Raw genomic sequence first — 22,566 nt, 5'->3', positions numbered from 1 at the left:
AGGGTTAGGTTTTGTGTGTTTGGGCTCTGTGTACAGTAATGGGTTAGGGTTATGTTTTGTGCATTGGGGCTCTGTGTACAGTAATGGGTTAGGGTTAGGTTTTATGTGTTTGGGCTCTGTGTACAGTAATAGGTTAGGGTTAGGTTCTGTGTGTTTGGGCTCTGTGTACAGTAATGGGTTAGGGTTAGGTTTTGTGTGTTTGGGCTCTGTGTACAGTAATGGGTTAGGGTTATGTTTTGTGCGTTGGGGCTCTGTGTACAGTAATGGGTTAGGGTTAGGTTTTGTGTGTTTGGGCTCTGTGTACAGTAATGGGTTAGGGTTATGTTTTGTGCGTTGGGGCTCTGTGTACAGTAATGGGTTAGGGTTAGGTTTTGTGTGTTTGGGCTCTGTGTACAGTAATGGGTTAGGGTTAGGTTCTGTGTGTTTGGGCTCTGTGTACAGTAATGGGTTAGGGTTATGTTTTGTGCGTTGGGGCTCTGTGTACAGTAATGGGTTAGGGTTAGGTTTTGTGCGTTGGGGCTCTGTGTACAGTAATGGGTTAGGGTTAGGTTTTGTGTGTTTGGGCTCTGTGTACAGTAATGGGTTAGGGTTAGGTTTTGTGTGCTGGGGCTCTGTGTACAGTAATGGGTTAGGGTGAGGTTTTGTGTGTTTGGGCTCTGTGTACAGCAATGGGTTAGGGTTAGGTTTTGTGTGTTTGGGCTCTGTGTACAGTAATGGGTTAGGGTTAGGTTTTGTGTGTTTGGGCTCTGTGTACAGTAATGGGTTGGGTTAGGTTTTGTGTGTTTGGGCTCTGTGTACAGTAATGGGTTTAGGGTTAGGTTCTGTGTGTTTGGGCTCTGTGTACAGTAATGGGTTAGGGTTAGGTTTTGTGTGTTTGGGCTCTGTGTACAGTAATGGGTTAGGGTTATGTTTTGTGCGTTGGGGCTCTGTGTACAGTAATGGGTTAGGGTTAGGTTTTGTGCGTTGGGGCTCTGTGTACAGTAATGGGTTAGGGTTAGGTTTTGTGTGTTTGGGCTCTGTGTACAGTAATGGGTTAGGGTTAGGTTTTGTGTGCTGGGGCTCTGTGTACAGTAATGGGTTAGGGTGAGGTTTTGTGTGTTTGGGCTCTGTGTACAGCAATGGGTTAGGGTTAGGTTTTGTGTGCTGGGGCTCTGTGTACAGTAATGGGTTAGGGTTAGGTTCTGTGTGTTTGGGCTCTGTGTACAGCAATGGGTTAGGGTTAGGTTTTGTGTGCTGGGGCTCTGTGTACAGTAATGGGTTAGGGTGAGGTTTTGTGTGTTTGGGCTCTGTGTACAGTAATGGGTTAGGGTTAGGTTTTGTGTGCTGGGGCTCTGTGTACAGTAATGGGTTAGGGTTAGGTTCTGTGTGTTTGGGCTCTGTGTACAGTAATGGGTTAGGGTTATGTTTTGTGCGTTGGGGCTCTGTGTACAGTAATGGGTTAGGGTTAGGTTTTGTGCGTTGGGGCTCTGTGTACAGTAATGGGTTAGGGTTAGGTTTTGTGTGTTTGGGCTCTGTGTACAGTAATGGGTTAGGGTTAGGTTTTGTGTGCTGGGGCTCTGTGTACAGTAATGGGTTAGGGTGAGGTTTTGTGTGTTTGGGCTCTGTGTACAGCAATGGGTTAGGGTTAGGTTTTGTGTGTTTGGGCTCTGTGTACAGTAATGGGTTAGGGTTAGGTTTTGTGTGTTTGGGCTCTGTGTACAGTAATGGGTTAGGGTTAGGTTCTGTGTGTTTGGGCTCTGTGTACAGTAATGGGTTAGGGTGAGGTTTTGTGTGTTGGGGCATAATCATCACTGTTGACTTATTCACCACAGCTGTAGATACATAAAATGTACAGTACGTGATGAAGGAGCCGTTTGTATCAGTTCCATTCAGTTCAGTTCAAATGTATTTATATGCTGCATTTTCATAACATTACATCATCTCAAAGCGCTTTGCATTATCCCTGCCCAGTGCTCTCAGAGAGCAAGCCAGAGGTGATAGTAGCAAGTAAAAACTTCCTGAAAGGAAGGAACCTTGGGAAGAACCATTCCATCCATCCATCAATCCATCCATCCATCCATCCATCAATCAATGAATCAGTCTTGATTTATATAGCACTGTATTAACCACAGGCCTTACAAAGTACTTTACTGATATTTAATAGAAAGAAATTAAAATAGACTCAAAGGGGGAGCCCATCCTCCCTGGGGGCAGCAGAGGAAGTCCAAAAGAGCAACGTCTCAGTTTATAAAGTAAAACTGTGTATAGTCCTGGTATAAATGCACATGGTGCACGCCGCCTTGTGACCCGTGTCTGTGTCTGCCAGCGCACTGGTTGCTCTGATGAACCGGTGCATGAAGAGCCGCGTGGCTGAGCTCCTGCTCCTCGTGCCGCTCCTGCATACGATCGGGGAGCCCCAGCCGGATGCCAAGCGGCCCGACCCCGCAGCGGAGGAGCCGGGCTGGGCCGCCCTGCCGGGGGTAGCGTACGCCCAGTTCCGGGAGCAGCTCCGCCCCTTCACTGAAAAGAGGAGGTTTGTGTTGTTCCCGTCTGTCTCAGGCTCTGAGGGTGAAGCTGGCATTCAGGTCGAATATCCAGTGAAACATTTTATGGCAGCAGAGTCAGTCTTTTATTCCAGGAACCTTAATATTTTTGCCCACATATGCTGCTGAGTCCATTCACTGATTCAGTTTAAGCATCTCTTAACCCGCATCCTTAACTGCTGTTCCGGCAGCTTCCATATGGGCTGCTTTTTATATTTAACGTGATTCCTTGAAAAAATGTATTTGATACACAAGGGGCTGGTTGGGAGGGTCACTGTGGAACTGGTTACCAGTTCAGAACTGCTGCAGTGTCAGTATTTTTCTGGAATGTCCAACTGTATAAACTAGTAAAAGTGTAAAAATCATAGCCATGCGTAAGCGTGTCGGGTAGATGGCTGGGCACGGAAACAGCTTCCAGTCAGACACATACTGCTGCTGACTTATTTCATAATTTCTTGACAGTAGTTTGCTTGTAACTGTTCTCATTCCTTTTGTGTCTGGGTAGGATTGTGCTTGGAATAATTAAAGAGCGTATTTCCTGGACTGAGAGCTGGCCCCTGCTTCAAACCAGCTGGCTCTCCCTGGTAGCTACCGAAGATGTTGTGGAATTTTCAGTGGCCACCAGGACCGCGGTAGAACACCTCATCCAGACCCTGATGTTCAGGCTGGGGGAGTATGACAGGAATTCCTCCACTGATAAGCTGATGGACGTCAATCTGCAGGTGCAGTTTTCTGGAGGCTGTTCATGTGTCGACCGACAGCCGGCTGAAAGCTTACGATGTGACGTTCTGTGTTATAAACCCTCAGGCTGTGCAGTGCATCATCAGCCACATACTCAAGGAGCTTAAAGATAATGCAGAAAGGTATAACGGATGAAAGTACACAAAGTGAGGCTGAAGGAAACCCATTGCCGTTTGTCATTTGGATTTCTGACTGAAATATGCTTTGCAATAGGATACTGGGCTGTGGATACGCCAAACCCTTGTTTCAGTGCTGCGTCAGGATCCTGCGCAGTGTCTGCAGGATAGCCAGGCTGGTTCCCTTCTACAAAACGGCAGTGATGTCCTACCAGCTGCTGCTGACGCTGGCTGAAATGCAGCACGCCCAGCTGGATAAGGTCTGAGAAGCCATTTTCATTATCAAACTCGAATCAGATACATAGTTACCAGTTCCATCTTAAAATGGTCCACAGCAGCCATCTTGCAACTGTGAGGAAATTGCTTTGTTATTTATTATTTGGATTTTGAAATGTGTTTATTAATTGGCTGTGATCCGTTCCATTGAGCACCAAGCATTTGGATGTGAGGACATAATCGGTTGAGTACTTAGCCTTAAAGCCATACATTAAACACATTAGCCAGGTGCTGTTACAGTTTTTTTTCACCCTAAGGCTGTAATTTTGTGACACCAAGTCCTTCCTCAAGCAGGCTGGAGACGAGGAGGACCGGGAGCGAACCTGCCTCTTCAACAGCCTCGAGGGATCGCAGGCAGAGCTGTGCCAATGGAGAGATGGACTGCTGTCCAAGCCGCCCATCACTAACACTGGTGCTCTTTCCTACCCCAAAGAGCTGGAGGTATGTGAGGGGATCCACTCGTTTGCAGAAGTCAGACGTGAAGTTTCCGGTCATGCAGTTCTGTGGAAATGTAGTGATGCGTGACCAAAGAAATCATTACATACCAGAACTGCAGCACGAAATATTGAAAAGCTTAAACAGCCAGTTTCTTTCTGAAGTCTTTGATAAACATATTCAGAAAGAAATGCAAACCAAAGAAAATTAGAAAGTAAAGGGAACAATACAGAATAAAAACTCAATAAATGTTTGTGACTGGTAGTAGCATCTATTCCCTCAAAGAAATAGTTTCCCGGAAACTTGCTGTTTATTGTCACACAAGCCTGTGTGCCTGGTTTGGGCCAATCTGACTCACCAGACCCGAAAAAGTCCTGCAGTGTTATTGGTTCTGTAATACTGGAGAGCTTTGGATTTTGGAGACGGATTGCCTGTGACTTTTTCTCCTTAAATTGTTGCCAGCTTTGGGATTCGTTGCTGAAGGTGCAGTGCTCAGTGCAGCAGATCTCAGAGCGTTGGAACAGCATGCTGGAGAGGGACCTGAGATGCAGGATTTCCCAGGTAAAGGCCCCTGACACATGGCTACATGGGCATTGGGTCATGGACCACAGAGACCTGCCCGTGCTTGTATCTTGAGAATAGGGTCACACAATCGGAGGGGAATGTCTAGGGGAACATCACCGGAGCCCTGAGACCTTGGCTGGGCAAACTGTAAAGAAGCTGACTGAGTTTAGTCAGTGCTTACGAAGCCACATTAGCAGGAATGGTAGCTTTAGGGAGTCAGTCCAGACACACCTGACTTCACACCTGAAGTCAATGTACAAGACAGCTACTGTTCTGTAAACCGTATGCCTATGGCACAAACTCTGCTTATAGTAGTGGTTGCAGTCGGCGGCCATTTTTGATGGTCGTTGATGACGGCCGTTGTTGGGGGCTTTCTTGAGTGATGGTGAGAGTCCTTCATCCTGCACTCAGGCCAGCCCTGAAGATAGAGTCCTGTTGTGCTGCCTGAATCAGCCCGGGGCCCACAGCACCATCATCACCTGCCTTCAGGAGCTGTCTCAGTCAGCCATCGAGAACATTTGCCAGGTCAGTATGATATCCGCCTCTGGAGGACCGTAAACCCAATTGGAGCCCAGCATACAGTTACAGTGCAGAACGTGGTGTGTATCTGTGCTGTAACATATTGTTAAAACAGAAATCAAATTTATTTTCCTTAGAAAGATGAGGATCAGTCTGTAGTCATTTGTATCTTGTCTATCCTATCATGACTCATTCTGGGATTTCTCTGTGTTCAGGAAAGTAAGGAGGGAGATTTGATGATGACCCTCTCCAAACGTACCAAGGACGTGCCTTCATGGGTCCTCTCCAGCATTCTTATACGGTCCAGAGAGCGGTTCAGGGGTGATCCGGTGGGGCAAGTTCTGCAGCCTCAGTCAGCTCTGCATCACTTCCTGTCTCAGAGTGAGTGCTCCTCACTTTTTCAGTCACCCAACTTGTGGTCATCTCTCAGAGTATCGAAGATTTCACAGGAATCGTATGATAAATTGCCTAGATGAGCCTCAGGTCAAGGTTAATCGTGAAACACAAGCAGATGACACCTCTTTGCTCCTCGTTACACTGGACTCAATGGCCCAGCAGAGATGTGGCTGTTCTGCTGAGGTCTGGGCATGACCTTCTGATCACAGGCACAGAGGATTTGCTTGCTGAGCTACACATCGCCTGCTCTCTGTTACTCCTGCTATTTGTAGCTGGCAGGTCTGCTTGTAGTGAAGCCGCTTCCATCGCACGAGTTGAGGTTGCTGTTAGACAAACTTGAATAAGACATGAAGATCATTTCTTCAGGCTTTGAAGAAGACTTTCGTAATGTGTTTGCTTCTTGGGCAAAGGTTGCTGGCAGTGTGTGCAACTCAGTCAGGACGCCAGCCAGGTGCTGCAGGATGGAGAAGCAGTCCTGGCTGCCTTAGTGGACGCCCTCCATGGTGGAGACATTCCCTTTGGACACCTTCTGGCTACCCTGGAACATCAGAAGCAATTTGAGAAATTGTACCAGGAGTGTAAGTTTTTAAGTTGATTTCAGACTTTCCAGGTGATTCATGGAATTGTATTTCCACAATCCACACTATTTACTTGCTTTTTAGATGGTCGATGTTAATACAGTTTCATTTCATGCTTGTTTGTACAACAGTACTTTTGCTTTTTATATCCCGTCGGATGTTCTCCGTGTGCCATAATTTATCCATCCACGATGTGGTTTTTTTTGTTACTCTTGCTAGTGCTGCTGCGTTCCACAGACAAGAAGTCCAGCAACCGAAAAGTCCAAGATTATATTAAGAAGCTTCTGTCCCAGCGAGAGGAAGATGTAAATGTCTTTAACCAGCATCGGGAATATGTGGATACTCTCATTAAAATGATTAAGAAGATCGCAGATGTCATCACAGGTCAGATGAGCGTCTTGCTTCCAGGATTAGAATGTGCATTAGTGACTTATGGTTGATTTTTCGCTCTACATGAGCCTGTTTTTTGTATCTCCAATTATTCTTTAGTGTAGTTAGGGTGTCAGGGAATGTGGAGCGAATTGGAGACAATTCACATGAATTCATTTTTTGTTTCTTGCACTACTTATAAATAACTATTGACTGTATTTCAGTACCTTTCCATTTATCTTATGTTCTTCTGATGGACATTGCTTCTTTTTATTCCGATAGTTCCGGAGATTTCCGCTCTTGAGCACCAACACAAAGCCGACCTCCTGCCTGTCAGCTTGAGCCAGCTGGTCAGGCTGCAGCCCCACAGCTCTGATGGAGGGGGCTGGGAAACAGCCCAGGGACCTGTTCTCTGGTACACCATTGACCAGGAGGTGCTTGGCATGGCAACGGAGATGCATGAGATGAGGAACAGCAGCCTGCTGCTCAGCCTGTGGGTGAGAGGAGCAGAGGGTACGACCTCCCAGGCCCACGGAAGCTCCATGGCCACCAACAGCTTGACCCTGGCACAGGTGCAGGCGACAGTGTGGAGGCCACAGCTAGCTGGCTATGAGAAGCTGGCCCTGAACGTGGCGTCGGGCAAAGTCACCTTCGATGAACTGGAGAGGGCTCTGCAGTGGGTGGGTGACCGAGGAGAAGGACGGGAGATGAGCAAGGAGTTGGGTTTGATGGCCAAAATGCTGCAGAGACAGCATGGCGTCAGTGCTGACTGGACTGAGCCGCGGTCCCGTCAGATCGAGCAGTATCAGAGACTCTGCCGGGCAGCCGAGTCGGCAAGCGCTGTCCTGGGGATCGCTGAGCAGCTGCAGCTCTCCGGAGACTTTACGCCAATTCGCAGCCTCACGCAGCTGGTAAGCGGCTTCACACAGATCTGCAACCTCACGCAACTGGTAGGCGGCTTTACGCAGATCCTAATTCTCACGCAGATGGTAGGCGGCTTTACGCAGATCCTCATTCTCACGCAGATGGTAGGCGGCTTTACGCAGATCCTAATTCTCACGCAGCTGGTAGGCGGCTTTACGCAGATCCTCATCCTCACGCAGCTGGTAGGCGGCTTTAAAACACCTACAGTCGATGTATTCCAAGGGTAGTGTGGTGGCTCATGGGTACTAATATGGCCTCACCTTCAGGGTGGATTTCATGCCCCTGGATGTTCCCGTGTGAAGCTTGCACTTACTCTCCATGGTAGTGATGGCTTCTTCCCGAAATGCAAACACATCATGTTAGGGTTATTGGCATCTTTAAAAAGCCCATTGCGTACCATTGTGTGTGCACCATGCATTGGCCCTGCATTCTGTCCTGGGTGGTTCCTGCCTCATGCCCTGTTCTTCCTGGCCAAGGATCCACACCTGACAAACCTTGTATGGAATAAGTACTGTAGGTATTGAAGCTGGATGTATAATGTATTGTGTGCCAAACCATTTTACTTCTTATAAAAATACTCAAATGCTAGTATTGCTACTATATAAACTGTAAGGTCCAAGGAAGTCTTATTGATGGAAGTGAATAACTGTGGAAAATCTCACATAGAGAGAAGAGTCATTCAGAGGGAAGGAATTGACGTCGCTGAGTGATGACCTCATCCAGGCTGAGAAGCAGCTGGTTATGTTGCACCAACATCACACTGCCTGCTTGCAGGAGTTTCTGAACAACCAGACTTTGATTCGCTGGGTCAAAGATAACCTTGAAAGTAAGATCTGGTAGTGAATGTGTGTCACTGCACCGGGGCCTTGGTGAAGTCCTTGAAATCCATAGAATTTGGATAGCTAGATTACATTCCTGAGTCTTCAGATGGGGCAGGGTGGGGGGGGGGGGTAATAAAGGTTGCTTACTATTGTCTTGTTTCCCTAACCCCACAGGGATGAGTGACCTAAAGGTCGCTTACTATTGTCTTGGTTCTCTGTCCCCACAGGGATGAGTGACCTAAAAGTCATTTACTATTGTCTTGTTTCCCTGTCCCCACGGGGATGAGTGACCTAAAGGTCACTTACTATTGTTTTGGTTCCCTGTCCCCACAGGGATGAGTGACCTAAAAGTCATTTACTATTGTCTTGGTTCCCTGTCCCCACAGGGATGAGTGACCTAAAGGTCGCTTACTATTGTCTTGTTTCCCTGTCCCCACGGGGATGAGTGACCTTAAGGTCGCTTACTATTGTCTTGTTTCCCTGTCCCCACGGGGATGAGTGACCTAAAGGTCACTTACTATTGTTTTGGTTCCCTGTCCCCACGGGGATGAGTGACCTAAAGGTCACTTACTATTGTCTTGTTTCCCTGTCCCCACAGGGATGAGTGACCTAAAGTTCGCTTACTATTGTCTTGGTTCCCTGTCCCCACGGGGATGAGTGACCTTAAGGTTGCTTACTATTGTCTTGTTTCCCTGTCCCCACAGGGATGAGTGACCTAAAGGTCACTTACTATTGTCTTGTTTCCCTGTCCCCACAGGGATGAGTGACCTTAAGGTTGCTTACTATTGTCTTGTTTCCCTGTCCCCACGGGGATGAGTGACCTAAAGGTCTCTTACTATTGTCTTGTTTCCCTAACCCCACAGGGATGAGTGACCTAAAGGTCGCTTACTATTGTCTTGGTTCCCTGTCCCCACAGGGATGAGTGACCTAAAAGTCATTTACTATTGTCTTGGTTCCCTGTCCCCACAGGGATGAGTGACCTAAAGGTCGCTTACTATTGTCTTGGTTCCCTGTCCCCACAGGGATGAGTGACCTAAAGGTCGCTTACTATTGTCTTGGTTCTCTGTCCCCACAGGGATGAGTGACCTAAAAGTCATTTACTATTGTCTTGTTTCCCTGTCCCCACGGGGATGAGTGACCTAAAGGTCACTTACTATTGTTTTGGTTCCCTGTCCCCACGGGGATGAGTGACCTTAAGGTTGCTTACTATTGTCTTGTTTCCCTGTCCCCACGGGGATGAGTGACCTAAAGGTCACTTACTATTGTCTTGTTTCCCTGTCCCCACAGGGATGAGTGACCTAAAGTTCGCTTACTATTGTCTTGGTTCTTTGCCCTCACAGGGATGAGTGACCTAAAAGTCTTTGTTGACCTGGCTTCTATTTCGGCGGGGGAGAACGACACAGAGATCGACAGGGTGGCCTGTTTCCATGATGCAGTGATGGGATACGGCTCCTTGATTTACTCCCTGCCCAGTACTGCAGGCTTCAAGGAATTCATGGATTGTGTGCAGCCAGTGTGGGAAGCCTTGGAAAGAGACAGGAAGCTCCCGCAAAAGCTGGTGATTGGCGTCTCGGACTCCACATCCATACTGTTTATGTCAGATGGAAAGCTGGATATTATTTTGTGTATCTACCAAATACGCAATATTAATTAACTATATATTATTTGGTGCTATCAGTATTAAATTTGACAGTATTATTAAAGGATAGGGGTGGGGTCAACTTATTTGATTCCATATTATATAATTCCACTAACTATAATGTTTGATTAGCTGGCACTTTTATTTGGAGACTAATGAGGATTATTTGCTCTTACGTTTGTCTGCTGGATATTTAAATTCAGGTAAGTCTCAAATGTTCAATAGTACTTCCACTAAGTTCCTCCACAAAAACATTGTGCTTTCTGTATCTGCAGTGCAGTGCAGTGGAATGGCAGAATTCAGAGGAGTGGCAGAAGAACGACTTGTGGTTTTAACGATTTGTGATCTTTTTCATTCCCCAGAGGGACTCTGCTTACTGGCTGGACTGGCTGAAGGGGTTGAGAGAGACCCACGGGTCTGTGGAGCAGTCTTCTCTCTCCCTGGCCTCTGCCATCAATACTGAAGGAGTGTATCATGTAGGCTGGCCTGAGAACCAGACAGGAAAGGTGGGAAGACACTGAAATGCCTATGTACCAGTGGTGGGTAGGGTTCCGGTAACCCACCGACTGCTAATCAGCAAAGCTAATGTCTCGGTTAGCTGTGTCCACCACTGCTATGTACTAATCAGCGAAGCTAACGTCTCGGTTAGCCATGTCCACCACGGCTATGTACTAATGAGCGAAGCTAATGTCTCGGTTAGCTGTGCCCACCACTGCTATGTACTAATGAGCGAAGCTAATGTCTCGGTTAGCTGTGTCCACCACTGCTATGTACTAATCAGCGAAGCTAACGTCTCGGTTAGCCATGTCCACCACGGCTATGTACTAATGAGCGAAGCTAATGTCTCGGTTAGCTGTGCCCACCACTGCTATGTACTAATGAGCGAAGCTAATGTCTCGGTTAGCTGTGTCCACCACTGCTATGTACTAATGAGCGAAGCTAATGTCTCGGTTAGCTGTGCCCACCACTGCTATGTACTAATGAGCGAAGCTAATGTCTCGGTTAGCTGTGTCCACCACTGCTAAGTACTAATGAGCGAAGCTAATGTCTCGGTTAGCTGTGTCCACCACTGCTATGTACTAATCAGCGAAGATAATGTCTCGGTTAGCTGTGTCCACCACTGCTAAGTACTAATGAGCGAAGCTAATGTCTCGGTTAGCTGTGTCCACCACTGCTATGTACTAATCAGTGAAGATAATGTCTCGGTTAGCTGTGTCCACCACTGCTATGTACTAATGAGCGAAGCTAATGTCTCGGTTAGCTGTGTCCACCACTGCTATGTACTAATCAATGTAGTCGTCTGTACGCCATACAGACTTTTGTAATATTTGTGATGTGTTTTAGCTCTTAAACATCAACAATATGTAAGATGTTGGTGTCTCTTGATCCCATTCAGGAAAAAATATTCTTCTGTTACACCACTTTTCTTAAACAAAGAGGTGTGTTATCTTTGCAGCGAACCATGGAGAACCTCTTGATGGTGATGGTGAAGAAGGGCAATTCAGCCAAGAGCTACAGTGTGGTGGAGCTGCAGGAACTGCAGAACAAGCTCATGCTAATGTCATCCAAAGGGGACTATGGCAAGGAGCAGGTCAATAGATTCATGGAGGTATGTTATGGGGACTCTAAAATTTTATATATACGTACTTTATCTATATGATGTACAGCTCTGGAAAAAATTAAGAACACAGCAAAATGTTCAGTTTCACTAATTTCTCAATTTATGGGTATGCACCTGTATAAAATATACATTTTTGCAAGTTGTAGCCTGGCTCTTCCCTGCTTCTCATTCATGAAGGGCTTCTTCCTTACTTTATGGGTCTTCAGTCCTGCTTCTAGGAGTCTGTTATGAATTGCCCTGGCAGTGCACTCCACATCAATGTTTCCCATTTGTTTTGAAGGTCACTTGAGGTCATCCTCCAATTTATCAGGCACTGCTGGATAAGTTGATGGTCATCTCTGGCATTAGAAAGTCACTTTTGCCCTCTACCTGGCTGGTTTTTGGTCACTGACAGCGTTTCCAGCTTCACCTTGTTTTTGTGTATTGCTGTCTTAGAAATGCTGAGCCTGGAAACAGTCTGCCAGCAAAACCAGGAATAAACCAGGATTAAACCAGAATTTAACAATGTAGATTTAAAAAAAATGTATAGCGGTCTCTCAATTTATTGTTGTAATACAATTTCACAGAAGTCCGGATTGTGTCATTGAGGTGTTTACATAGATTAATAGAAATTAAAATAAATTATGATTTATGAGGTATGAATTATGAAAATGGACCTCATAGGATTCCACTCTTTTCTCTGTAGGTGTTTGATGGAGTCCAGAGGCTCGGTACAGTTCTGCTCCAGCTGCACTCCTCAGGCAACATGTTGTTTCATCACTGGAAGGCCCTTGTCTTCTGCAGCCCGCAGAGCAGGGAGTGCATCCAGGTCACGTTCCCGCTGTCTGGGAAGGTCTTCGAGTACCAGGGGGAGGTGACCGAGCAGCTACAGAACCTGTGCCGCTGTATGGAATCCTGCCACCAAGACTGGAGGGAGCTCATTGGAAAGACCCGCTCCAAGTACCCCTGTCTGAACTATTATACAGCTGAACAAGTCGTGCACCTGTCCCACTGGATCTTCGCCACCTGCCGCAAGTTGGCCAAATTGCCACAGTCAGCCTGGCATCTTCTGCGTTCAATAAAGCCAGACTGCACATTGGAGGAGGTCCAGAAAGCCTTTGCTCTGATCACTGAGTCAAAAGCACCATGTGCAGGAGCCCAGCAAACGCCTCTTATTCCAACAGTTTTAGCGCCGAAAGGAAGAGCTGATCCTCGGCTGGTTATTGATTCTGGTTCTGAAGAATGCACAAACCAGGACTTACCAGGTTCAAGTGACCAAGAGTTGGCCATGGAGGATCATGCCAGTGACTTCATGGTACTTGATGATGGAAACACTAAGCAGGATGCAACACAAAGTATGGAGCAGCTCTGGGGATGTTTTAAAGCAGACATGCCGAGATACCTTGGTGAGAACTTAGACATCTCCACTCTGGCTCGGTTTCTCTCACGTCTCTCGGAGATGAACCGGGTGCACGTCAGACGCGAGATGCCAGCAGTCCTTCAGGGAGGGAGGCCTAACCTTGTCCTCTGCCCGAAAGCTGATGTCCTGGGCACAGCCCTCAGCATTTACATGCACAGTGCTGAGCAGCCTCTGCCCTCATGCGATGAGGTGCTGCTTTGCCAGGAAGAGACCACAGCAGAACAGGTGGAGCTCTTCCTCAGACGGGCTCTAGGAAGATGCGCCCCAGATGACCAAGGCAAGATCTTCACGCTGATCAATGCGGGGCTGCTGGCCTATGATGTCAGCGTGTCCCTGGGAGAGCATTTCGAACTATTGCAGAGGAATGCAGAGCCTCACTATCGCCTGGTGATCGTCTGCGCAGTGAATCATCAGTGCAAATATGTGCCCTCCTTCTTCAGCGGTTACAAAGTACAAGTAGCTTTTGGCACCTCAAGGAACAAGGCCAGAGATTACCTCCGACGGCACTTCTCTTCAACAGCACGTCAGTCGCACGTCTATCCAGAAAATACATCGGTGTGGCTGATCTCATCAACGCGCCCTGCTGTAGGTAAGAAGCAGAACGTCATATAGTCATTTTCCCATAATCCATGCAAATTCACGCTACCTCCTGGTGACCTTGGAGTTTATTCCAGGAATTGCGGGGCATAATGCAGGAGAGCACTTTGTTGTTTCTGGGGTCCCACTGAAAAACTCACTTTGCCCCCCTGCCCAGATGTTTCGAAAGCTAAATAAACTAGGCTAAGGAGTAGAGTCAGAAACTTGTAGCTCTCTAGCTGGTTAGCAGGTTACCTGGCTGCTGGAAAACGCCACTGCTGGGAACATAGCATATGAAAATCATCAAGACCATTTTTAAAAAGCACATTTAAGCAAAATAATCACTTTAATAAATCATCACTTTTTAATATTATTATTATTATTATTATTAATGAATGATGACTTTAATAACTCCCCTAACCCAAGCTGTGTGTGGACACAGGGAAGTCGCTGTGTGTGGACAGGCTGTTTGGAAGCTTCCAGAGGGCGTTCCCAAAGGCCCAGCTGCTGCGGCTCAGGCTGCTGGAGCCTCGCGTTCAGCCCGACTCCTTCCTGAAGACGCTGCAGACGTGGACGCGGCAGCTGAGCGAGCGGGACATGTCGATGCTGCACATCGACGCCGCCGCCGTACGTCTCACCCGCCATTAAATGTCGCTTCAGTCCAAAAATTACGCTAAGCGTATTAGTTACATTTCATTTTTATTAAATTGCTGAGAACATCAAACAGCATTGTCAAAATAATGTACACCGTCATTTTTACAATTTACTTATATGCGTTACTAAATATTCAGATTTTTATTTAATTAGTTACAGTTAATGAGATAAATGCTTCCTGGGACATTAAGCCATGGCTTGTGGCAAAAATAATTGTATGAGTAATTCTTTTGAAAGGAGTGCACTGCATTTACAGTACATTGTCACTGGACTTAATTATGTTTAGGTACGTTTTGGCTTGGAAGAGTTCCTATTTCAACTATTGGTTCTTGGCTGCGTGAGTGACAGTGAAGGGAACCTATGGCGGAGGAGTTCAGATCATCTCATTACAGTTGAGCTTCTGCGGTCACACCCAACTCAACAGCTCCAAACCCGCAACGAGCAGGTAACTCAGTAATTTTTAATCATCTCTGTTATATTGCTTTGAAGACTGCATTGAAAGTGTTACATACATATTGATTGATTTATTTGTACAACAAAATCAAAGTCACTTTGAATGAACTCAGTTAAATTATGGACAGTGTTTCCACACAAATAGAAGAGAATGTTGAAAATGCAGCATTCTTTTAAATTTGATGCATTCGCTTTGTGTTCTGAGAACATAAAGTTCAGTGAATCTCGCTGAATTCTCTGTCTAATTAAACCAAGTGAGTCACTTTTGTTAATCTTAATTTAGATATATAACATCAGTCATGGTTTATTTCCCTGCCCTGTAGATCCATAATGCTGGATGCCTATTGCATAGCACGACGTGGCAAGAGTGTAAAAACCCCAAATATAGCGGAATGTAGTTTAGACAATTTGTAGCCGCTAATATGCAATTGATTCATAGGCGTAGGTAAATAAATTTACATCTAAAGTAGTCATACTTAAATGTCAGGACGGTCTAGTAATTTTATGAAATGCAAATCCATGCTCAGGATTGTAAAATGTGTACTTGTGCCTGCCGTCTCACAAGTACAGTCTTCATTTTACAATTACGAATCACAGTTTATGAGTTTACCATATTCAAGTTACAATTACAAATCACAGTTTATATGTATTTGCAACTTCAGAACTACATTTACAAATCACTAATCACATGGGGAAAGTTATGTTGCCAGTGGCCAATGTGTTTTAACAAAAAAACCTGTTTGGCAGTCAGCGTCATATGATTCTCTTTTTCACCATTTTATAGGGTGTACATGGACTTCTAGATATTCTGCCTGCCATTCACTGTCGATCACCCAAGGAAGTGAAAGAATTACAGCTGGAAATTCATCAGAAGAAAGCAAGGAGAACTTTAGACCCTCTTATGGATGAACAGGAGTTTCGAAGTGAAGGTGTGCAGAGGTCTTACCAGTATCTGAAGCGGTATAATAGAGGAGAGAACCTGGACCCATTCAAATACACAGCAGGCTCCGTAGAAGGGGACACCGTCGATTGTCTCCATCACCTGTTGGTGAACTGTGGGATGACTGACCCATCGTGGGCCGAGCTGAAGAACTTCACATGGTTTCTGAACCTGCAACTGAAAGACTGCGAGTATTCGATGTTTTGTGACCCTGACTTTCTGGCTGATCATCTCAAAGGCTTCAAAGGCTTCATCATTAAGTTCATGATTACCATGGCGCGAGACTTTGCTACGCCATCCATGAACTGCTCTGATCAGAGCCCCTCTTTTCTCCCTGAAAACATGAATGAAGATGACATGTTAGCCCGCCTGACTATCCGCAAAAGATGGGAGACAGAACCCCATCCATACATTTTCTTCAATGCAGACCACATCTCCATGTCCTTTTTAGGTTTCCGTATACAGAAGTGCCCTTTGGGGAGGACACTGAATGCGGTGCATCCACAAAATAACAAAGTGATAATGGGGGATGTGATGACACCGCACCTTCTAGAGGGGCTTCAGCGGCAAGGCATCTCTTTCAGTGAGAACTTTGACAACCTTGCGAGAAAGGACAAAATACAGAGGATTTCATTTGTGGTTGGTGCCGAGAAGGGGTGGACAACACAGCAGTTTGATCCGGACCCTACCTATGAGCTAACCGCTGACAATGTGATGAAGATGTTAGCCATTCACATGCGATTCCGTTGTGGAATTCCTGTCATCGTAATGGGCGAAACTGGCTGTGGGAAGACGCGACTAGTCCGCTTCCTCTGTGACCTTCAAAGGGAGGGCAAAAATACAGAAAACATGAAACTGATCAAGGTGCATGGAGGGACCACTGCAGAAACCATCCAGCGGAAGGTGAGGGAGGCAGAAAGGCTGGCTGAGAGGAACCGAAGGGAGTTTGGCTTGGACACCATTCTGTTCTTTGATGAAGCTAACACAACAGAGTCAATTTTTGCAATAAAAGAGGTGTTGTGTGACAAGACTGTGCAAGGTCACCCTCTGAAGATGGACAGTGGACTGAAAATAATCGCTGCCTGTAATCCTTACAGGAGACACTCTGCGGAGATGGTGGAAAGGTTGGAGCGTGCAGGGTTAGGCTACAGAGTGAAAGCCGAAGAGACAGAAGACAGATTGGGAAAGGTTCCCCTTCGGCAGCTAGTTTACCGAGTTCAGCCACTGCCTCCCAGCATGATTCCACTTGTATGGGATTTCGGTCAGCTGAGTGATTCGACAGAGCTGTCTTACATCCGGCAAATTGTCCACCAGAAGGCTCGAAGTCACAATTTGCCCACCCAGTGCCACAATGTCATTTCAGAAGTTTTGGCAGAATCTCAAAAATACATGCGCAGGCGTAAAGATGAGTGCAGTTTCGTGAGCCTTAGAGATGTGGAGAGATCTCTGAGAGTCTTGTTGTGGTTTTACACCCACTACGATCAGATGTTTCCAGAACTTAGCATTGCTGTTAGGACTTTAAAGTGCTTAGCTTTAGCGGTGGGAGTCTGTTACTACCCAATGCTGGTCTCCAAAAAGCCTTACCTAAAAGCAATCAGTCGATATTTTCCAGAGCCCCTCAACTCGGCAAGATCAATAGAACATGAGATCCACAATTGTCAAGATATTTTTCTGAGGAATGTGCAAACAAGAGAGACAATAGCCAAAAATATGGCCCTCAAAGAGAATGTCTTCCTCATGGTGGTCTGCATTGAGTTGAGGATCCCACTATTCCTGGTAGGAAAGCCAGGCAGCTCCAAATCACTAGCTAAAACTGTGGTTGCTGATGCTATGCAGGGTCAGAACTCTCAGTGCAGGCTCTTCAGGGCACTTAAAGCAGTGCACATGGTCTCCTTCCAGTGTAGTCCTCACTCGAGTCCAGAAGGAATCATCAGCACTTTTCGGCAGTGTGCTCGTTTCCAACAAGACAAAAACCCGGATAAGTATGTGTCTGTGGTGGTTTTGGATGAGATTGGACTGGCTGAAGATTCCCCACAGATGCCCCTGAAGACCCTCCACCCATTGTTGGAGGATGGCTGCATCGACAATGACACTCCAGACCCCCACATGAAAGTAGGCTTCGTGGGGATCTCGAACTGGGCATTGGACCCAGCGAAAATGAACAGGGGAATTTTTGTCTCTCGTTGGGACCCAAGTGAGATTGAACTGGTGGAAACAGCAAAAGGAATATGCTCTTCTGATCAGTCAGTTCTCTTTAAAATCCAACACCTCTTCCCACAACTTGCAAAAGCCTTTCTGGAAATATGCAAAGAAACTGATAAAAGCCAGTTCTTTGGTCTCAGGGATTTTTACAGCCTCGTGAAGATGATTTTTGCTGTGGTCAAGGAATCCCAGCAGGAACCCAGTGACTGTGAGTTAGCAGAAGCTATCTTGCGCAACTTCAGTGGGCAACCAGAGGACTTTGACCCATTGCGTTATTTCCAAGAGCTATTCCAAAACCTTAAGGAAATCCCTCGCCCAAGCACTCTGCAAATGGTGGAAAGGAATTTAGACTGTTATAAGAAGGAAGAGAGTCGCTACCTTCTTCTCCTAACAACAAACAATGCTGCCTTGCCCATCTTACAACAGCGTGTCTTTGCTACGGCTGACTCTGCCCCTGAGATCGTATTTGGCTCGGGATTCCCGAAGGACCAGGAGTATGCCAGTATTTGTCGCAATGTGAACCGCGTAAAGACTTGCATGGAGACGGGCCGTACTGTCATACTACTAAACCTGCAGAACCTCTATGAGAGCTTGTATGATGCTCTGAATCAGTACTACGTCTATCTTGGTGGCCAGCAATATGTTGACCTGGGCTTGGGCACACACAGAGTAAAGTGCCGGGTGCACAGGGAGTTCCGACTTGTGGTAGTGGAGGACCAGGACAAGGTGTACAAACAGTTTCCTGTGCCTCTCATCAACAGGATGGAGAAGCACCGGTTAAACAGGAGTGCCGACCTCACTGAGCACCAGCGCAGGGTGTTATCAAAGCTCCAAGAATGGGTGGACAAGTTTACATCTCTGTCAGAAGGAGACGCAGCGTTTAAGGTGTCGGATGCCTTTGCGGGTTTTCATGAGGATGCTTGCGCTACTGCCCTTCTGCAGGCCCTGGAAAGTAGGGGTGGTAGAAGAGGGGCTGAAGATAGGCAGGTAGAAATAAATGAAGATACCATGAAGAACATGGAAATCAGTGAGCTAGCAGATCACGGGGCAGAGTCTGATTCAAGTAGCATGGTCGCTGTTGCAGATAGCCAGGAACTTGCAGTAAGAGATGGTCCTGGTGTGGCTGGAGCCGTAGGACCTTTGTCGGTAGCAGGAGCAGGCTCTGATATCTCGATGGAGTCCGCAGATGATGACAAAGCCATGGCTGAAGCAGAGCCAGCAGGCTTTGTTACAGCCGGAGGACCCGAAAGTCTTATGGAAACAGAGAAAAGCAAAGGAGACCTGTCTACAGAGACGGAGGAAGAGCAGGTTTTTGAAGCTGCTAAGTGCATCCTACTGAACTGTGCGACACCAGAGGCAGTGCTCAGGCTTAAGTACTCCAAACTGGGGAGCTGGGAGTGGAAATCGCTCCAGGAAATGTACTTCAGAGAGCAGCGTCACGTGTCCCTGAGAGCCTTCCTCAAGAGCCAACTCAACAGCTCGGAGAAATCCAGCAGGTTCATGGAGGTAAGCTAGATGAGGCAGACGGAACCCCCAAACCTAGCTAACCTGGCTAACCTGTTATTTCCACAAATCTGTTACTCCATAAAATCTTGTGAATGTGTGTAGGAGCCACGTCATATAATGCAGGCAGTCGCACCAGGGACACTGGCTGTCTCTGCTCTCTCATTCTTACTTGCATGTCACTTTGGGCGAAAGAATGTAAATGTGGATGATAGACTGTTGCTAGCGCGTCGGCATGAGAGGAAGCAGGCCCCCAGCAGAAGCCTGGCTGAGTGTCGGCCGAGCGTGATCTACTCACACTAGTGACGGCGAGCAGCTGCCACCTTCTTAGGCTCTTCTGCACTTACCCGTGTTTGCGTCTCTGCCAGGTGACCACCTTCTCCAGTCTGCTGACGCGGTCGGACGTCCAGGCCATCTCCTCCTGCAAGCTGCTTCTGCTCTCCCTGCACCAGTTTGATACCGAGGCCTCTTTTTCTTCAAAGATACGGTGCGGCCCCTTCTTGGCTACTTTAGGACATTGGAAATTTCTGAAATATGTGAATTTATTTTAACAGAACGTAAGAATGGTTATTTCAGAATCAGAATAAACTTTATTTGCCATATACAGCCCAAGTACAAGGAATCTGTTTTTGTGTAATTGGTCCCATTAAAGTAAAATAAAGCAATATAAAAATAACCATCCAGCAACAGAGTGTAGATAAGTAAGGAAAATGGTACCTTTGGATTAGGTACTTGGCTCGAGGCGCGTAGAAGTCAGATGCACGGTGTTAAGAGAAAGGATTACATTTTGAGAATTAATATTTCACCTAAAGATGGCAGTATGGAAATAAATAGTTAATTGTAATTTAAAAAATGTTAGGAGAATGGCAGGATGAGGACACACTTGACTTGTTTAGTGCTGGTGGAAGTTAACCAGCTGCAGATGAATAAGTTTAAGCCCAGCCTGCGTCCCATCTTGGGAAATTACTGTTTTTCCAAACCACTTCTTTCGCTAAGGTTTGTCAATCTGCCGTTGGGTTTCACAGGTGTTTTATTCAAGATGGAGCTCCCTCGACTCGTATCTTGCTCATTCAGACGGACATGGAGGAATCTACGTACAGCAATGAGCTTATAGCCTCTGCAAAGTGAGTACTGATCATAGCATAAACCGAGAACAGGCCGACTGCCGGCTGAAATCACAGCACTGAGTTGCTTTGCTTATCTTTCACCTCCAGGTACTGCACGATGAATGAACTGAGCTCCATGGGGTCTGCTCAGGGCTGCAGTCATGTGATCTTCATAACCAAGCTGTCCAGGATGCCCTGCAAATCCCAGTACACTGGATTCCAAGGAGGTGCTCTGGGGGCGGGGCCTAGCACTGGGGATATTGGGGTTGATTCGCACTCTTGTGCTGGGGGGAGGGGGAGGGGTTCGGTTTTGCGGTATTTCTTTTATTAAAATTAATAAAGTGAAACCAATTAATTAAACCATTTGTAGTTTGATGTGCATGACTGTTTATCCTCACAATCATAGAGTTGTCATGAAAATGAAAACACTGTAAATTTTGAGGGCCGGTGTGGTGCTGCAGTGCCACCTCACACTGGCCAGCTCCATTTGCGTGGAATTTTCTCCCCCATGTCGTTGTGGGGTTTCCTCCGGGTGCTACAATTTCTCCGCACAGTCCAAAAACATGCTGAGACTAATTGGAGTTACCAAATTGCCCGTAGGTGTGCGTGTGTGAGTGACTGGTGAGTGAGTGAATGGTGTGTGAGTGACTGGTGAGTGAGTGACTGGTGTGTGAGTGACTGGTGTGTGAGTGACTGGTGTGTGAGAGACTGGTGAGTGAGTGCCTGGTGAGTGAGTGACTGGTGAGTGAGTGAATGATGAGCGAGTGAATGGTGTGTGAGTGACTGGTGAGTGAGTGTGCCCTGTGATGGGTTGTTTCTTGGGTTGTTCCCTGCCTTGCGCCTGTAGCCCCTGGGATACAGCCCTCCAGACCCCCCATGATCGTGCATAATACAAGCGGTTACAGAAGATGGATGGATGGATGTAAATTCTGACGCAGCTCATAAGGATCCCTTCTGTAGATGCGCTCTGTGTGAGATGTTCTGTGCAAACAACGACCTGTATGTATGACCAGAGCAGGATGTAGATTTCGGGGGACATGCATCGCTGCCTGCCTCATGCATGGGCCGCCTCTGGCTCCTTCCCCTGCCATCCCAGGTGTGTGGCTGTCGATGCACATCGATGACCTCAGGGACACCGAGGACATGAGCGCTGACCTTTCTGCCTTTTGTGGGACGCCATTCAGCAAACTGCTCACCCTGTCGGGCTCCTCAGGTACGTGTGACACATGCTTATATCCCGTCTGGGCTCTACCCCTGCCCTGTGCCCACTGATGCCCAGGATAAGCTCCTCTCCCCTGGACTCTGACCAGGATATATATGGTTTATATAGGTGTATTCTGTCCATAGTGATTCTGATTCTGGTCATTTATCTGGCAAAAGGCTACAATCGCAAGAATCCTCCTCATTCCACATGTCGATACCCCCGTCTGCACGCGTCTCTTATCGCCCCCAGGGACACCGGGACTGCTAATGGTTCCAGAGCAGTTATCCCTCCGCTCTCTCTGCTCCGCTTCCTCAGAGACAAAGGAGTTTTGGGGAAAGGGGTGCATTGGGGGGGGGGGGGGGGCGATCCCCTTTACTGACTGTTACTGAGTCTGTAGGGAGTAGGTTTGCTGTGTGTGGAGAGATGGAGGGATTGATTGATTTTAAGTGAAAATGCCAAACCATTTTTGTATTTGTCTCGATCTGGCTGCCTGACTTATTCGAAGAGCGCTGATTAAATCGGCCAGTTCTGCCCTCCAGTCACTGTGTCCCACGAGTCTGATCTCACCAGGTCTTTCACGTTGCTGTTCTCATTCTGCAGAGGAACCCGGAGACCATGAGGGAGATCCTAATGGAAGCCAGGAGGTAAGCATTTATTTAAGCGCAGGTTTCTAAGGGTGATGGAGTCAATGAGAGGGGACAGTGGCAGTGTGCTGATTAAGAAGATGGACTCAGAAGGCTCACATCACAAAACGTTTCTGCCATTTGTGAGCAGGACTCACTGATATTTGTGCTCCAGTATGTGGGCAGCCAAGTAAAGATACAGTATGTGCTCTATAATGCTTCTGATGATGGGAGAAGCCAATAGAATTGTGGGTAACAGGTGTCACTTTGCCCATGATATTGCAACATCAGCAAGTAGGCAGAACTGCAATGAGACAATCAAACTGAAAGATGGTAGCGGCTTCTTTCTGTGTGTGTCTGTGTGTGTGTGTGTGTCTGTGTGTGT

The 22,566-nt window shown here is 46.9% G+C and overlaps 1 protein-coding gene across 2 annotated transcripts in view; it reads left to right on the top strand.

Moving 5' to 3' along the window:
* Nucleotides 1-22,566, top strand: part of rnf213b (ring finger protein 213b) — a 50,168-nt gene that overhangs the window by 5,710 nt on the left and 21,892 nt on the right. For both annotated transcript variants that reach the window (XM_072711915.1, XM_072711914.1), the window contains exons 8-31: nt 2,306-2,512; nt 3,028-3,244; nt 3,330-3,385; nt 3,477-3,639; nt 3,950-4,096; nt 4,553-4,651; nt 5,066-5,179; nt 5,389-5,554; nt 5,980-6,147; nt 6,367-6,531; nt 6,799-7,427; nt 8,107-8,266; nt 9,602-9,819; nt 10,263-10,406; nt 11,357-11,509; nt 12,207-13,509; nt 13,939-14,123; nt 14,437-14,595; nt 15,388-19,251; nt 19,617-19,735; nt 20,274-20,372; nt 20,463-20,581; nt 21,451-21,567; nt 22,159-22,202. In XM_072711915.1, the coding sequence (XP_072568016.1) occupies nt 2,306-2,512; nt 3,028-3,244; nt 3,330-3,385; nt 3,477-3,639; nt 3,950-4,096; nt 4,553-4,651; nt 5,066-5,179; nt 5,389-5,554; nt 5,980-6,147; nt 6,367-6,531; nt 6,799-7,427; nt 8,107-8,266; nt 9,602-9,819; nt 10,263-10,406; nt 11,357-11,509; nt 12,207-13,509; nt 13,939-14,123; nt 14,437-14,595; nt 15,388-19,251; nt 19,617-19,735; nt 20,274-20,372; nt 20,463-20,581; nt 21,451-21,567; nt 22,159-22,202 (8,815 nt within the window). The remainder of the gene's footprint in view (nt 1-2,305; nt 2,513-3,027; nt 3,245-3,329; nt 3,386-3,476; nt 3,640-3,949; nt 4,097-4,552; nt 4,652-5,065; nt 5,180-5,388; nt 5,555-5,979; nt 6,148-6,366; nt 6,532-6,798; nt 7,428-8,106; nt 8,267-9,601; nt 9,820-10,262; nt 10,407-11,356; nt 11,510-12,206; nt 13,510-13,938; nt 14,124-14,436; nt 14,596-15,387; nt 19,252-19,616; nt 19,736-20,273; nt 20,373-20,462; nt 20,582-21,450; nt 21,568-22,158; nt 22,203-22,566) is intronic.

The sequence above is a fragment of the Paramormyrops kingsleyae genome, chromosome 5 (assembly GCF_048594095.1).
Source record: "Paramormyrops kingsleyae isolate MSU_618 chromosome 5, PKINGS_0.4, whole genome shotgun sequence".
Classification (NCBI taxonomy): Eukaryota; Metazoa; Chordata; class Actinopteri; order Osteoglossiformes; family Mormyridae; genus Paramormyrops; species Paramormyrops kingsleyae.
Note: the sequence above shows the minus strand (reverse complement) of the source record. Positions and strands in the feature narration are given on the sequence as shown.